At 39.4% G+C, this 18,546-nt stretch overlaps 1 protein-coding gene across 1 annotated transcript in view; it reads right to left on the bottom strand.

Moving 5' to 3' along the window:
- Positions 1-18,546, bottom strand: part of LOC134646589 (ephrin type-B receptor 1-like) — a 120,298-nt gene that overhangs the window by 69,040 nt on the left and 32,712 nt on the right. The window contains exons 2-5 of the mRNA XM_063500403.1: positions 13,020-13,084; positions 12,127-12,417; positions 10,906-11,124; positions 10,618-10,798 (exon numbers count right to left, since the gene is read on the bottom strand). Coding sequence (XP_063356473.1) covers positions 10,618-10,798; positions 10,906-11,124; positions 12,127-12,417; positions 13,020-13,084 — 756 coding nt within the window. The remainder of the gene's footprint in view (positions 1-10,617; positions 10,799-10,905; positions 11,125-12,126; positions 12,418-13,019; positions 13,085-18,546) is intronic.

Genomic DNA, 18,546 nt, shown 5'->3' with positions numbered 1-18,546 from the left:
GCAGCATAGAGATACGGACACGGGACTTCAGAGTCAGTGCCAGTTTAATATTGGCTGCAGAGTTAGTGGCCTTGTTTAACAGAACTAGAAAGTATGCATAAGGAAGCAAGAAGGCTCAAAAGTATCTGGGGGCAGAGGGGTTGTTGGTTTTTTAGCTACTGTTTGGGATTATGTTTTCTTACTTTTACTCTTACCAGGATTCTGGTAGCAAATAACAAAGAATCATCTTGTTGGTGCAAAAATACAGTTTTATCTCAGTGAAACTATTCTCTTTTTTGCATTTTTCATAGCTTGAACAAAGAAAATGGGAAGAATTGTGTGTTTTTGTGACAGAATACTAGTAACAAAGATACTGAAGATACAATTTAAAATAATTTCTTTGGTTCTTTTCTGTTAATAGTTAGTCGCTTTATGTTCAAATAATTCATAGGTTAATGTTACGTGTCCAAACCAACCAACAAACAAACAAAAAGCATTCTTCTGAAAATCGCCAGGTACCAGGACTAGACCGGAGATGACAGAAAAAGCAGCCAATGCTTAAACAAAAATTCCACTGCAGTTACAAATTTTTGTGACCATTAAGTCCCGTACGTGTGGTGTACACTAAACGTGACACTTGAAACAAAACCGTGAACATGGTGAACATAACGACATTTGCAGGTGGGTGAATACGAAAATCAAAAGAATTGTGGTTAATAATAAATCTATTCCCTCTTTTTTTTTCTTTTCTTTTTTTTTTTTACATATAGATATTAACAATCGCTGGATGTGTGCTGCTGTTTGTGCAAAGATTCATTCAAATTGGCCCACCCATTAAGGAGGAGGTAGGGTACATACAGACAATCATTACAGTAAGGTTACAAGTGTGGCTCCTTTGACACTTTTACGCAGTTCTTTGTGTGACTTCTGCCACAATGAAACTAATCACAATCTTTTGCCCAACTCTGAGTTATGAACTTCAAGAAAATAGCAGTATTTGATGCCGTAGGAGTGGGAAGGGGCTGACCTGGAATAAGACAGGTAAGTAATGGAGGTCAGAACCAGCACTGATGGGATATTTAATGGGATACTGTTGTGAAAACAAGTGCCATCTAGGGCTGTGCAGAAACGGCTTGCAGCTTGATAAATTCCAGCACGTATCTGATGTGACACGGCAGGTAAAGCTGGACCTTACACGTCTTAGCTTTTATACATACACAGCACCATTTGCATTTCCCAAGTGTTAACACACACATCTGACACAATTTAGCATTGTTCAGTTCAGCAGGAAAGCTTAAAGCACTGTTGTCCTACATGTCTTTATGCATCCTCATCCACGTAAGAAAATCTGGGCTGTTAACGTACAAATATGAACAAAGTTAACAAAGCCACACAAACTCACGGTCGATAAATGACCAAACAGCAGCTTTCTGATGTCATAGATGCATGCACCCCCCCCCCCTTTTTTTTTTAACCAATGCATTTTTAATTATTGACATGCATTTTTAATTTCAACAAAGCTCAACAACAGCCTGAACATGATGTCATCGACCAGAAGCATAGCTGTATAATCACATCACTGGCTCTCTGAAGCAAACGCACACATTTATGAATTTAAATTCATAAATACATATTTTAAAAAATACGTAAAGAAAAGAAAATATGAAAAAGCCATGAGAACTGAACTTGCTGTCGGAAGATAAAGTAGCATGTTAATATGTTAGCATGTAACATTGCATGTTACGTCAGAGTACTCTGTCCTAGAAGGATTACTGTTTTTAATTCGCACGTGAGATGTCACAGGTGTCTCTTTGTGAATGCAAATGCCTCCTGAAGTATGACTTTAAGTAAAAGCCGAAACAGAGAGGTGTGAAATGAAGAATAAGACTGAAATGAAAACTCTGCCAAAAGGCTTAGGCAAACCAAATGAGGTTTTTTAGTCTTCCTTTCTTTTTTTTTAGTCTTGATTTATCTTTAGCATTTTGTTTTCCTTCCTTCTCTGTAATGACTGTTTACTTTATCCCTGAGCTGCTTTAGGCACTGTAAGACTAAAATGCAAATGTTTCATAGATTTATGGTGGAAGACAGAGGAGTGTGCAAGGAGGCATTTAGTAAAGTCCAAATGATAAAATGAACTGAGTGACAGAAGTAAGTGAGACAAAGTAGAAAGCAAGTGAAAATCCTTAGGGTTTCATTTCATCAAATGTCAGTAGGTGAAAGGGTCAGGAATGAAAAGGAATGTCTGAAGAGACAAAAATAAAAAGCATTGGGGAAAAGTGGAACAAAGGGGAGAAATGTAGATTGGGAGTATAAGGTGAAGAGAAACACACTGATACTGCTGTTTTTATTCTTCCATTTCAATGTTTCTGCAGTATTGCTCTACTGAATGCTGCCACAGACGTGTTATATTGTTGTTTCTTGGTTTTGCTGATGCTTTTGTTCTAACACGATTTACAATAAAGGAAAGTGTTTTTTGCATACATGCCAACCCTCCCGATTTTTCCGGGAGAATCCAGAATTTCAGTGCCCCTCCCGAAAATCTCCCGGAGCCACCATTCTCCCGAATTTCTCCTGATTTTCCACCCGGACAACAAAAATGAAAAAACATATCCCAGAATTCATAGCGCGGCCCAGCCAATTCCAGTTTCCAACAATGGCGGCAGCTATTTAGTTTTAATATTTCTCTTTCTGGGTCGCAAAATAAACTTTTAGCATATTTTCAGGCGAGAATGTAACTATGTAAACTTCAAATATCTGAGCCGGCGAAAACAGCGAACTCCCGGCACATCGTTTTCAAACCCCCGCAGCCTTTCGCTACTCAGGTTAAACATGATATATAAGTCACTTAGATAACCTAAAAAATGTTATTGTTTGGCTTTTTTCAGTGTTTTATTTGTTCCTGAGTTAATCGGTTTGGCTGAGATTAAAGTTATTAGATTAAATTTGATTTAATAAAACTCTATTAATCCCTTGGGAGGGTTCCTCCGCGGGTTTTCACACAGCTGAATAAACGTCAAACAGAAAACTGATTAAACAGAAGTGTGAGATGGTCGAGAATTTACGTCAGCGTCCGGTTATATTTAGATAGCAAGGAGCAGACGGCAGAGTTTCACTCCACCGAGAGAGCTCGTGACGTAATTCTGAAGGCTAGACCGTCACAGTCACTCACTTCCAGCCTACCCGGCTTTCGGAGGACCCGGCCCACTTATACTGCGAAGGCTGGGTCCTCAGGTGGATGCAGCCTCTGAATTTGGACAGCCCCGGCTGGGGGACAGTAATACCGGTGACATTTAACTTACTTTAAATAAATAATTTTTAAAAAATAAACACTGTTCAAGTTTTTTTTTATATGTATATGTATACCTATGTATACCTAAAGCAATATATAACACATTTTAGTAAACAGTGCAAACATACGAAAATACTAAGGCCGATACCAGGTAGGCTAACAAGCACTTAGCAGTATCTAAAAGTACTCCTTAACTTTCATCTGTACTGCTAGCTAGCCACTAACCAATAATCAATATACATTACTTAGTCAATGTTGTTTTTCTATCTGGGATATGTAATCGTAAGGGTTATTAAAGGTATTACACCAAAGAATTTTATAGTTGTTTTTTTTAATTATAATGCATCCTTATCATGTCTAAGTAGAGCAAGAAAATGTGATTGCATATTAAGATAGTATAACCTGAGTAAAACAGGAATGGCAACGTTCTGAATTTTTTGTTCTTTCTCATAATCAAAGCAGTCGTTAGTTATGTCCATAATCATGACAAGCTAAATGTTTGTCAGATCACATACCATAATCAAAACAGGCATGCAAAGGATGTTCTTTATTAGTAACCTTATTTACCACCGTTTTCCCTCGGTTAAGCTGCAGTTTAGCCAGCGGATCATTGAAGTTTGTTGACCACCCTCAGCAAGAATGAAATACTTCTAGGAATGTAGCAAGCGTAATTAATCCTTGTAGTATCAGATGGCAAAGTGCATATAGCTGCCCTCAACTGCCTTACACAAAGCTGGAAAGAAAAGCTGGCCTTCATAGTAAGCTATGACTCTACTAATGTAGATAATGGAACGGACTATTGGACAGTCTTTTCTGGGAGGCTATCATAGTTCGTGTATGAAGAAAAGAAAGCCTGAAAGAAGTTCCGATCCTGCTTACTTTCTCACCTGTAAAAACATTATACATCTCCCGCATTCAGTTTCTGATAATGATGTCTGCCTCGTTTGTCTGTTTTCTTTACACCCAGACATTTACCTTTCTTTAAAGCCATCTCATCAGGAGTGTCAGCGTCTCTTTATGTGTGTGTGTGTTGTTCTGAGTTGAATAAGCAGATAGACATCTGGCTTGTCAAGGTCATTTATTCAAAAACCTTGCTCATACACATGGGGCGTGTCACCATGGCAACAAGTCTTGCTACCTCTCTCCATTACTTATCTCTGGATACCCCTGTGTAGAGTTATCCTTTTCTGTCTCTCTCTCTGTCAAAGGATTTTAAACTGTGTGTTTTTGTGCAGGTTGAAAAGAACAAAATACTGACTCAAGTAGGATAAACAACAATCCATTATTCTGTCATTTCTGTTGTTTCTATTGTATTCAACAGCATCCAACTCACATTTCAAGTAGTATGATAAAGTTGGTGATGGCTGCTGCATGTCTCACAGGCAAAGGTCAGTATGCTATACAAATCTTTTGTGGACATAACTGATTTAAAACATCATTGAGTAGGGCTTTGCAATATACCAAAATATATCGTATGGCAAACTTATTATACTCTATCATTTATTTCGAGCTGTGACAAAATACACTGTTTACAGCACTATTTTCCCATCGCATTGGATAATGTTTGCAATTGATGATATCAACATTTCCTGTGAAGTTGAGACGAAACCGGGCAGCTCCAAACTGAATGACTAGCCAAAACAAATCGAGGAGTTATGGCTATCTCTTTAGCTTGGACATGATTTGGTTATGAAAAGTCTGACACAGACCAGAAAACCGTACTGTGCAAATTATGCCACAAATCAGGTACACAAGTCGAGCTGCCTCATTTATATTATGAGTCTCGGGCCAAAGTATTGCAGGAAATCTGCAATGTACCATACTACACTTCAACAACAATGATATACGATGTATCGCTGTATGAACTAAACAGTGCACTGGACACTCTGCAGTCACTGTTTGCAGACAGGCTATTCTACTGGCAACGATTTAGAACCTACACAGAAATTTAGAGAAACTGTGTGTAGATTCTCAGACATGCAGGTCATGGACATTTATGGAGACTGGAAAGAAAGCAAACTGTAGAAGCTTCTTGGTTGAGAGTTGAAAATCTTCATGGAACCTAAAGAAGTCCAGAAGTACTTTCTTTCCAAACTCCTTAGAATACAGGAGAAATTATAGTTCTTGAGTCATGGGAAATGATATATTGTTCCTACAGTTTACATTTAATTGGTATATTATATAGCAGTATTTTATCCTAGGACTTTAGTAATTGGTTATTGATTTATATACTGATATATTTTATGTTTACATTCTTAGGCAAACATGCCCAGATTTGTTTGTAAATATATAAATATTCACATATGAATGACTACATTTTATTTTTGATGATTTAATTAAAATGTAAAAAACTACTTTCCATGTGATTACATAAACATTTATGTAAATTTGCAGAAAATGAACTATGTGATGTGTGTCATTATTGGGATATGAGATTTAGAGCAAAAAAATGGATTCAAATCGTGCAGAAAATTCTTCATACATAAGGAAGAAATATGAAATAAAGTGGAATAGGAAAAGGCAGAACATTCTAGAGACAGGATTAAAGGCAAGAGCAACACAGAGATGAAGTGTTAAAAGCGGACAAGAGATTGCTCCTCTCTTTTTTCCACCTGTGCCCTTTGCCAGCTGTGTGGAGTCACACAGCGACCACGCGGATGGCAATTGTCTAAAGCTGGCAAACAGGCTCACTGATCAATTATTAAAAACTTGCATGAGTATGTGTGTGCTTGCATGAGTGTTTTAAAAGCCCCCGGGTTTGAAAAACTCAGGGCATTGTTAAAGTTCACAGCAGGGGATGTTTGTGTGTATTCATTGGTAGTGCATACATCTGTAGTGTGGTGAATTTCAAGTATGGCTCTTGAATATTGACTTAAAAGAGACACACGCGTACTCAAACACACACACGCACTTTGATGTACTTTGATGCTGAGCCAATTGTGCCTTATGGTTTGCACAATATGCTGATTTGGTGCAAAATAAACACCATCTCTGTGGCCTTACACACACGCACAAAAACACACACAAAAAGATGACCATCTGTTCTAATAGTGAGTCCAGCTTCCTGCCAAGTTGTTATCAGCTGATTGGCAGAAAAGCACACCAAAAAGATGCCAGCTTGAGGAAGACAGACAGGACATGCTCTGTCCCACGACACTTTAAATCACTGCTTAAGCTCAAAAAGCCTTCACAGAGAGTGTTAAGCCACGTCCCTCAAGTCTGTCTTTGGTTTGTGTACTCAAACCGTCATTATACAATAAGAATTACAAATGACTTGGTCCTTCGAATGAGAACTGCCTCAGAACAACAACTAACCAGTGACTCCGGGAACGTCCAGTCAGCCTGTCTAGTGAGGATGTGTGATATACTGTGTATTACATCTCAGTCAACAAAAACAAAAGCTCAAAAAGACTGCTTATGAAAAAGCAATTTATTTTCCCGTGTTCACGGACACAAACTGCCACGTTTTTTCGTGTCAGCGAGCACGAATTTGTAAATAATGTATTTTGGTAGGAAGTATATTTTGTCACAGAAGCTTATATTTTGCTAAGAGAAAGCAGGGAGGCATCATTGTGGCAAAGAAGAAAACAAGCTTTAGAAGAAATGGCACATGTTGTATTTTGAACCAAACCCTGATCTTTTTCTTAACCAACCCCGTAGTATTTTAATGCCGAACCCTAGAAAAATCCATTTCAGTGCCTACACCTGACTGAGATAAATGCCTACACTTAACCAAACAACATCTTCTTGTGTATTTGTGTATTTGTAAGTGATGTGTCAATCTCAAACTTGGGTGTTATTTTCAAGCTCCAAATGCAGACTTTTTGTTGCGCTTTACAAGTTGACAGTATTCACTTTGTATACATGAATAAGAACATATGAGAGCAGACTGTTCAAAAGTCATGCTCAGGAAATCATGTTAATGTTCAGGAACACAAATCAGTAGACTAAAGGTTGTGACTCCTCACTCCCAACCGGTCATGGCCTCCCTGAGCCTGGTTCTGCCGGAGGTTTCTTCCTGTCATAAGGGAGTTTTTTCTTCCTAATGATTCCAAGTGCTTGCACACAAGGGGATCATTTGGCTGTTGGCGTTTTCTTATTTCAATTATTCGGGGGTCTTTACAAGTGCCATAGGGTGACTGCTGCTGTAATTTGGTGCTATATAAATAAAACCGAATCAAACTGAATTTACTATTTCACGAACTGCTATAAGAACATACTGTATAGTCACACTACTCACAATGAAGGCTTAAAGTTTACATTTGAAATCCATATGCGACAAACATTGATAAGTGTTAATAATCAAACTTCTAGAAGCAACTTCTAATCACTAAAACAGCAGTGTCTTAGGAACAGATAGCCCACGTTCAAAATAGAAACAGCAGAAGTTTTTTGAAATAGCTAAAACCACTACGAGCTAGTGTTTTGGAGCATTCCTGTTTTCTAAACTTTTTTGTCTGGCCTATGTTATCTTAACAGTCATAGGGCTATATGGAGGTCACCAGAACTGATACTTACCAAACCTTTCAAAATCAAAATTCTGAAAATGTCAGAATGTTTTGTTTTAGTTTTTTAAGGTAAAAAATGATATTTGGATGCTAATTGATGCTAAACAATTTTATCAGATGCATCATAAATACGGACAGCTTTGTCTATATGAAGACTTTTGTGAGGTAAATAAAGCTTCTTTTTAAACAACATTCAAATATCAAACAGTTACCATGAACACTAATCTGGCTGGTGCACATGGTAACATGAGCTGTTTAACTATTACTTATTCAAATTAGCTGTCTGATAAGTTATTCTTAATGTATCAGGTAGCTGCTACTAACACGATAACCTTAATGTTGAAGCTGGGCAACAAAGGTTATCAGTCTATAAGTCTGTACCATTGTTAGAGATTTTTAATTTAACAGGAAAACACAATTATCAGTGGAAGCCGTTTCCGCCACTAAAAAAAAAAGTATCCATAACTCAAAATTTCGACGTATTTTCAAAAAGATTTCAACTTATTAACTCGAAATTTTGATGTATTTTCTTGAAAATTCGACTTATTAACTCGAAATTTTGAGAAAAGTAACTTGAAATTTCGAGTTAGCTCTGCCAATCAGTAATCTACGTGGAATGTGCACTCAAAACCGGATTGCAACAAATTGGCGCTTTCGAGAGTACGTTTGCTGATAGTAACGTCATGTGATTCAGCTAATAACACAAGGATTTCATCATTTGTGAAACCACACTGAAAATAATCAGCAATTTGTGCATTCATGACTGGCTGTAATACTGGTAGCTTAGCTGTAGCATTTGTAGCTGAGGGCTTCAGCTTCCGGGTAACTAGGAAATGACGTCATTCACGTAGATTACTGATTTGGCAGCGCTAACTCTAAATTTTGAATTATTAACTAAAAATTTTGAGAAAAGTAAGTCAACATTTCGAGCTACTTTTCTCGAAATTTCAACTTAATACATCAAAATATTGAGAAAATGGCTCAAAATTTCGAGTTATGGATACTTTTTTTCTTTTTTTGTGGCAGAAACGGGCTTCCATAATTATCTGTGTCTAAAAATATGAAAGGTCTCTCTTAGAAGCAACAAGACAGAAACAGTGACAGCCTACCTTACCAATAAGTGATCAGCATTGTAAATATGGTGCCAAGCCACCAGAAGCACAGAAACAGTTGTAGCTGAATACAGTATTATTATTATTATTATTATTATTCAAAAATAAATAAATGAGCCTTATAATTTAGTCTTTTTACTTTCATTGAATTGAAAAATTATTATTTTCCTGGGTATTGGGCTCAAGTTTGAATTTCTATTATCACGATTACTCTAAATAGACACAGATAAAGGAGTAATAAGAACTCATGAGAACATTCTTTGGTTATAGCAAGCGTACGCTGCAATAGGGCGAGGCTAATATTATTGTAAGGCTAAACACCGTAGGATTTTTTTTATATATAGCAAACATCTTGTAAACCTGATAATTTAGTCCTTTAGCAGTGGTTTTTCTATAGAGCTGTAACACTGTCAGACTTATTCACTATCTCCTTTGAATCAGGACGAGTTTACCCCTTCAAAAGCTGCAAGTTTTTCTGTTAAAAAGAGAGAGTGACAACAAAGGCTAAGCTGACATTTCAGTCCATGTACTTGCATGCATTTCACCAAAGGCAGGAAGAAAAACTATTCAGTCTTTAGGCTCTCTATCTGTTTTATCTCACAGTTTTAACCTTTATGTCCTTGGTTTGTTCTCTTTAAAAAAAAAAAAAAAAAACTTACTTTGCAGTTCATCTCTCCAGAGGTTTTTCCCTAATTTTCTTTATCTTTGCGTCTTCTTTCCCTTTCACTTGTTCCTTCTCGTCATTCTTCCTCACGCCCTTCTATCTCTCCAACACTGTGTGACAGTTCGCCACCAATTTGCGCTCGACTAATCTGACTAGAACACGCTAAACTAATTAACATGGGCTGAAGCGGCCTCACTTATCATTTCACCATATGTACATACATCACACGCTCACACGCCCACCACACACTCGCTAAGTCACCCCATATACACACACATGCACACACAAACACACACATTAAATGAATGAGACTCTCCAGGGAGAATAAGAAATGATGGGTACTACTTCGGAGAGGAAATGGGGAACAAGGCCAGATATAAAAAGGATGGAAAGGAGGGAGAGATATTTGGAACACGGAGGAAAGAGGAGCTATTTCTGCACCACGTTCACCCGAGTCTGCCTCTAGAAGCATTAACATATGGAACATCATGCGCTGCCCGGTTGGGCATAAAATATATACACGCATGAAATTATTCAGTTAACTCTGCCAAAACTGACACACTTTTTTCCCTCCTGGAGCTAATAAAGCACTTGCATTTCCTCCAGAATTTACTCAGCAAATATACAGTTCCATTCATTAAAAAAATCATATATTTGGGACATATAAACAAAGAAAGTTGACATGTTTTTGATTAAAATAGTATTTCCTCTGTTTAAATAATTTCCATGTTGGGGGTCGACATATGCTATGAGATATTGATTGCCGCAGTAGCATGTTTGCTGGGGCTCAATATTAGATGCGTGTTTGTTGGTTATTGATTTGCTGTCATACTGGATTGTTAGCTTTTGCTACAAAATAACAAGAAAGTCATGTGCAGCGTGTTTAAGTGTTTGCTGTAGCAAGGTCATCAGCAGAGATCTGAGAACAGATTATCAGTTCAGTCCACACAGCAGCACCTCTGATATGCACTGATGCGGTGCAGTATTTGCTGATGTTCTCATTTCATCTTCATTTTTTACGAGCTCAGTTTGAACTAGCACGGCCTCATTAATGTACAGATTTACCTCGGCACACATTGCCATTGTCAGGTTCATAACCCGCCTTGCAGCTGCAGCTGCCTATGGGTACCATCCACTCTCCGTCTCCATTACAGTAGAGCTTTATGGGCACGTCTACTTCCTCGGCGTTGGGGATGCAGCTTCCTCTGGCGATGACTAATGAGGTGGACTCTGCTCCGGTCAGCGTCTGCACAAAATAAGAATCATTAAAAAATCCTATTTAAATATCCACCCGATGGCTGTGCCAAGCTCTCGTAAAAATCACCACCGATTTCAATTAGCTCTGTTTCATACCTCTGGGAAGAAAGCAAAGTTCTGCACGATGCTGGGGCATTTCTTGTAGAATACCCTGACGGCCAGAAGCGACATGCAAGCGCCTAAGTCCTGGAAAGCCAAATGGAAACCTCTGCCTTTGGACAGAGGCCCAAAACTTCTCACTTCTGTGTTCACTTTCATCAGCCTGCCCCCGAAATCAACCTGGGAGAAACTCTCATCTGCTGCAATGGTGTCCACCTGACAGAGAGAAAAAGAAGGAAAAAAAGATAAATTTTTAACAAAGGTTTTCTTTATTGATTTAGATTTGCTACCTATGAGGTAAATACGCTAATGCCCAAATGCTATGAAATTATGTTATTGTATCTTTCCCCCCCCGATAAACCTCCACAGTGGCCAGGCAAAATTAAACGTCTCTGTGAAATTGCAAATGCATGAGAGCATGAGCATGACATTTAAGTAGAGAGGTGACTTATGAATCTCAACAAGCACAAACACATTCAGTCAATAGGGGTTAAATTCTAATAGCGAGTGGAGGTTAAGGCTTCAGGCTACAAAACGATTTGTGAATACTTTTAGCCTTTGTTGCAGTTTTACTTACTTACTGATCAATTTTGGACTGGTACAATGTTTGGGTTTCATTTTTTTGAACTGACATATAAGGAAGGTGTAATTTAACACTTTCTGGAATCTGCTTATAAAAATAAAAACCATTGCTGACTTAATCTCGTTGCAAAATCTCTTCTCGTCTTCCACTTAATCTTCCAGCAAAAATGCTATTTTCAGATCATACCCTGGAAGTCCCATTATGACCGCTTGCACTTTACCATCTGTTATACCACCACAGGCCTTAAACATCAACTTGTCTTGCGAGTCGAGGATTGGAACTGGTGATGAGAGCTTGGTCTCCAGCTAAGAACCAGCAGTTTTAGTTGATAAGACCACAACATTCAAGCCCCAAGGTGTTGGGTAATGCCGTCTTGGCATTGTGTGACAGCACATAGCAACATCCCTGTCAGTTTGTTCACTTCCTCAAAACGAAAATGATGTCCAGTGGTCACCATTTTGACACACAAGAGAATTTCCGCTTGGATGGGTGCAAGTGGACACAATGGAACTTCCACAGTGAGAAGCTTTCCAGATATGCAAGAGGCAATGATAGGGTTTTTGTTGCTTTTTAAAAATCTGTAAATAACAGTATATCTTTACTCCCTTTCCCCTCTTTTTACCTAAAGTGTTTACCTTTAGGAAGGGTGCGTTGGCCCAGTACTCCACCCCTTTGATGCCGTCTGAAACGGTCCTGTCGGTCTCCAGGTAGTAGAGGTTGAACGTCTCTTTGCAGGAGCCCAGGACACTCGGTATGGAGGCGCAGTCGCGCACAGTGAAGCGGATCTCCACGTAGATACGTTGCGCCGCGCGCCGGTCGATGTAAGTGGTGAGGAGCCAGTTGTTCTGGCTGGGCTCAAACACGTTACACACCTGGTACGTCCTGATGGTGTTCAGGTTCTCATCATAACCGCTCACCTCCTCCCACTGGGCGATGTGTGCGTGTGAGAAGAAGGGCCAAGTAGTAGGAGAGGGGAGGAAGCAGAGGGAGAGGGGAGAGGAGAGGCTAAAATGATGAATGGGTTTACCAAGACCTGACACAAATTAAACTTTATCCCTCCCTCCCATTTTGTCTCCCTCTCTTTTTTCTCTCCTCTACCTTGTTCTGTGCTACATGGGTACAACCATTCATCACAATTAGAGCCACTCACCTCAAACGCACACAGCAGACCACTGTGACCAGCCAGTCGCCAAGCCAGAATTTAAACAGCCAAGGAGCTCAATTTGGATGGAAAAACCCATTCTATTCTATTCTATTCTATTCTATTCGGCTGCTGCGGACTCCCGTGTGATGCACCTCACTGATCTTTTGGAATGCATTCTATTTACATCAGTAGTGGTTAATTGGTGTCACCTTGCTACTGTAATTAGGAATTTGACAGACTCATTAATGGACCACTGTAAAGTGTACTCAAACAGTTTTTTTCCCAAGGGCACACACACACACACACACACACACACACACACACACACACACACACACACACACACACACACACACACAGTACACCTTTGCACATTGTTCTTACTCCATTGGCAGGGAACGATATCCAGCCAAGCTCAGCTGTCGCCGTCCTTGTATCCATCACTGTCTCTGTCAGACAAAAAGAGACACAGAGAGAGAGAAAGAGCTGAAAAGAGGAGGCTGCACCAGAAGGACAGGTATGGATTTAATTAATAGTCAGCTCAGATGCCAACTTTCAGCACTGCTTTGTGATATGTGCCATTCATATTCACAAAGCCCTACTTCTGACCATTTCTGCAATGCTCTGTCTGTTCTGTGCACCTGTGATAAAGAGATAAAGAGGCGCAAAAAACAACAACAACAAAAAACAAACGACCCCTGGGTATGTTAATCTAGTTTGAACACAAGCCACAATGACATGACATAATGATGAAGGTAATCCGGTTAATCCAGGTTTTATTCGAACCTCTGCATAACAGAAAACAGTTATGTTCAAAGCAGATAGCCTGCCTAATCACATTAGGCAGTGCCAAGGAAGAACACACCCTCATTACTCAGTGTTCATTATGTACACAAATGACTTTATCCCATATTGCATTATTTAGCTTTGACAGTATGTGGAAATGTAATTCTATCATGGAAAAGGTAGCATATCTAATATTTCACATTTATGATTACAACGACAGTCGCTGTCTGAAGCTTTATTAAGTCACGAATGACAGAAGAAAGATTTGATTGATGTAGCAGCTGGATAACATATAATATAACTGTCACTGAAAATGAAACCATTCCCAAGTCCCGAATGGAAAATTGGACTTTTGTGTTTTCTTTGATTTTGTAGTTGCAGATTGAATCTTCAGAGTTAACCGCTGAATGAGGCAAATGCACCAGCTAGACCTGTTAGTAGAATATAATTAAGGACACAATGAAGTTAGCAGATATAGTCAACTCAATTCACTTATATTTGTAAGGCACCAAATCACAACAACCGTCGCCTCAATACCAGTAAATAACAAATAAATCCCCAAAATCAGATGACCCCCTATGAGCAAGCACTCGGTGAAGGAAAAAAAAATCCCTTTTAACAGGAAGTAACCTACAGCAGAACAAGGCTCAGGGAGGGGTAACCATCTGCTGCAACTAGCTGGATGCGATGGAGGAATCAGGACTAAAGACACACTATGAGAAAGAGCCAGAGATTAATAATAACTAATGATTAAATACAGAGTGGTGTGTACACAGGTAGAAAGTATAAAAAGAAGTAAGTGAAAAGGAAACACTCTGTGGATCATAGGAAGCCAAAGCAGCCTAGGCCTATTTCAGCATCATGACTAAGGGAGGGATCAGGGTCACCAGATCAAGCCCTAACTATAAGCTTTATTAAAAAGGAATGTTTTAAACCTAATCTTAATCCTGAATCCAAACTGAAAGCTGGTTCCACAGGAGAGGCCCTGAAAGCCAAAGGCTCTGCCTCCCATTCTACTTGTAAATACTCTAGAAAACAAGTAAGCCAGCAGCCCAAGACCAAAGTGCTCTACTGGGGAGATGTGACATTACAAGGTCTTTAAGATAAGACGGAGCCTGATTATTCAAGAAAATAAAAGAAAACAAAATTGTAAAATATAACCAGAAAGACTTGTCATTGAAAGATTCCTGAGGGGGAAATCTTTGGGTAACACCAAATACATATCCCAGGACTAGTCTAAAAAGATCTGCTGGTCCTCTTTATAAGAGCAAAACTGGGAAACATGTCCAGTTGTGTTCTTGCTCTGACGCAACTACATGCTTGGCAGAAAAAATAATGGCCTGACAGAAGAGCCAAGAGCTGTTGCCAAGACGGAAAAGTGGCAAGATTTGCCTCGAAGGATTTTGCATTTGAAAACCTTAAAATCTAATAAATAGTAATAATAATAATTTTTAGAAAGGCAGATTTGTAAGAGCTTTTTTTGAATAAGAGGCAAAAAATATTCACCAACAGCATTAGAAGATATCCAGGAAGCCATGGAAGCTATTTATTTCACTTTTGTGGGTGTGCTATGCAATCATTAAGAGCATTGGTGTAAATCAATAAGCAGGACTTCTTTCTGCTTCTACCTGACAATACCACACTTTCATATGACTTTTGCATCCCTGTAATCATGTTCTTTGATTCACTAATGATTTAATTTCCTGCTAAAAAAAGAAAATGCAAAGAAACGTGCACACACACACACACTGTTGTATGCATATCTCGTGATTTTATGCGCATTTTTAAAAACTGTAATTCCTTTTCAGAAATAAATGATCGCATCAATTTAACATGTTGCTGCCTCAAATTGGCAGTTAGCATATATTAAAGAATAATTGCATACAGGTGTAATAAGTCAGCAGCGGCGACAGCAATCAAATAAACGACTTCATTAGGCGAATGTATGGAAGCAGCGTTCAGCTGATCTGGATGTTACTAATGACTTCATGCGTCCCACTGAAACTACACCATCAGCTCTAACCTCCATTTTTTTTCCTGGCACGCCGATTAAATCACTGCTGGGCGACACACCGACACAGTAACACACTTCACAACGCTGATCGTACCTTCTCACATTGCAACAAAGGAAACCCAAGAATTACAGCGCGAGAGTCGCCGTAAGCAAAGCTACACGACAGCAAAAGCCCAGATGGCAACGCTCGCTGTTAAACAGGTCATAATACGTCTTCATGCTATAGATCCCACTGTGTTAATGGTGAAAAATGGCTATGTGAGCAGCTCTAAGAATCAGTTTTATGTATTGCCCTGTCGCATGAATGCAAAGCCTGGCGAGCTGTGAAATTGGAGAATGACAGATATATTTCATTAAATATTTAGCATGTCAACAAATAATGTTACTGCAATACTGCAAATAGAAAGCAACATAAAGAACGAAGGCAAAATAGTATTTAAAATAAAGGAACTTAAAGCTGATGACAAACTGACCCTCGTGTAAAGTCTGCTGCAAATCAGTCTAATGGAAAGCATGCCTGAAATTTTTATGCCACTCCACTTTCCTGGTAACTAATGCTTGTTACAGGAAATACACTTGACCATGACCGCAGCAAACTGGGGGGTAGACTTATTCAAATCATTAAAGGTGCTCCGTGTTGCTCTCAGAGGAAGTGGAACAACAGAAACCCCCGAGCCCCACCCCCGCCATTATGTAGGTAAGTTGGGTTCCTTCTTATCTCCTGTGTCACTCGTGGCATGAACTCAGCCACTGCATGCAAAAATGAACGTTGACACGGTGCGAGCGGACACGCCGAGACGCACGAGCCAACATAAGTTAGCTGGCATGCTGACAACACCGACCCCAACACCGAGCCCCTTGTAATAAAACACGGTGAGAAGATTCAGCGACATCACACCATGAGGCGGCCGCAGGCAAACAACCCCCCCTTGATTCTTGACATGCTCTCTTCCTCTTGCACTCTTTCATACTGTCACCCTGCCTCTCATTATCTGCTCTCCTCCTCCTCCTCACACTTTCCGCACCTTCATCCTCTCCTGCACTCTACCTCTCCATCTTTCATCCCTCCACTACTCTACTCTTTTCTTTTTTTTTTTAATTTTTTGCGAGCGAGCTAGCCTAATTAAAGCAGAACCCCCTTTTTTCAGCTCTCTCCCTTGGGAGAGAAGGTCGTTTTGGGAAATGAAACGCTTGTCACGCGAAAAATGTAGCCGACTATCAAATTCTTGGACCAAAGCTTATTTAAACGACGACAAGTGTCACTGTCTAATTTGTAGCTTCGGTGCGTTTAGTGGCATGCTGTCAACAAAGATTTTCAAAGACTGATCTACAGCAGTTTATTTCTACCATGCATATTTTTACCTGCAAGAAACTTTGAAGTTTAGGTGGGAAAAAAACTGAAAAGAAGAAAAAAAAAAGACACAATGAGACAAATCCACAATAACGGCTCATGCAGCCTTACCTTCCAGCAAAGTCTTGCAACAAGGGACCTTATTCAAGGCTTTGCTTTAAGAATTGAATACGGTGGCACTGCATTGGCACCACACTACCACCAATCTGCTTTAAAGCAAGGTTTTAGTGGCACACTCACAGGAAATGTTAGCATTCTACCCACAGACTTCATTGGCAAATGCATTTATTGAAAAATTGATTGTACTTTTGCACCCAGAAACACCTGTGGGTCCCTGCGATTCATCATTTTATGCCATTTCATCCTGCTCACTGCAAAATTATTACAAAGCAGTGCTTGAAGATAAGCGTGAATGTAAATATAGAGCGAAAAAACATTTTAGATTGGTGCAACATTCAAATTAAATCTTGACAGTTCATCCCATGATGACTTGTTTTGTCCGTCAACAGTCGAAAAACCAAAACATATTTAACATCCTGTTAAGTCTGACAAGGAACAGCAAGGAAGCTATAATTATATGGCCTTTTACGGTGTAATGGCCTCTATTAACTATCAAATACCACAATATTTGCCTATTGTGTTTCAACAGATCGATCAATACTTCACTAATCATTCACATATTTGCACAAAACCACTTAATAAACTGCAGTGCATCAGCAAACATGCTTTGCGAATTCCCAGTTTCAATGAGAAAAGAAGTCTAATCAGAACAAAACGAGACATGTGTTTGATGGTCTATGCTGGGCTTATTAGAGAATCTCCTCATCAGTCTAATTAACAGCACACACCTCTCTGCACATAATAGGGTATACTCGCCGAACAGCCTAATTACTTTTGACATATTGGAGGTTGTGATCGCAGTGTGCCTTCCTCCCCCGCAGTGGTGCAGCTCTTCAACCAGCCCTGTACACCGCTGAACGAAAGCAAAAGCCATTTTACAGCAGAGGAAACAGCAGGTAAATCTGTGCGATATAGTAGCAGTCAAAGAGGTTGTTAAATCCTTGTTGTGGCCCACGAGGGAGAAGTTAAAAGTATTTTCATCACAGGCCCCCGGATTAGAAGTAATTTCCCTGTTTTGCAACCTTTTCTTTCCCTCTCTTTCTTTATGTGTGCGTACCAGTGGTCAAATGGGAAGTGTGGTTAGTTCATCTTCTGCTAATTGGCATAGTGTGTCCTACTGCAAAAAGACTGCAGTTAGTCCCGATTCATTTGGCAGTGTGCGCACATATATGTGCTATGTTTGTGAGGACACGTGGCATCTCCCTATAGCACTGATGGCCCACATGTCTCAACTTCAAAGGGCAGTTTTGAGAGTTGGTAATTGTTTTGGTAAGGTGGTTATCGATGTGTTTACCTCACTAGGGTCTAGATTTACAAGACTGCATGTAAGAGGTGGGGATTTTTAAAATTCACAATTTAGGCAGCTGCTCTGTTACATATGTATTTCTGGGAGCTCCTTTCTCAAAGCCCAAAAATAGGGAGGGGACTATTTAAATCAAGCGCACAAACTGATTTACTAACATTCACGTCACACAAGTTAATATTAACTGCGCCGATATTTAATGCCAAAAAAAAGAGGACATTTTTTTGCGCTTGATTTTGAAATGAATCGACTGCACCAGGCAACTTCTGTAAATCGCACATGAAACTAACCACACCTTTGAGCGCCATTTGGGGACTGGGCTCACACACTATTTTGT

This window comes from Pelmatolapia mariae, linkage group LG17, assembly GCF_036321145.2.
Source record: "Pelmatolapia mariae isolate MD_Pm_ZW linkage group LG17, Pm_UMD_F_2, whole genome shotgun sequence".
NCBI classification, from domain to species: domain Eukaryota; kingdom Metazoa; phylum Chordata; class Actinopteri; order Cichliformes; family Cichlidae; genus Pelmatolapia; species Pelmatolapia mariae.
This window is presented reverse-complemented; position numbering and strand designations above follow the sequence as displayed.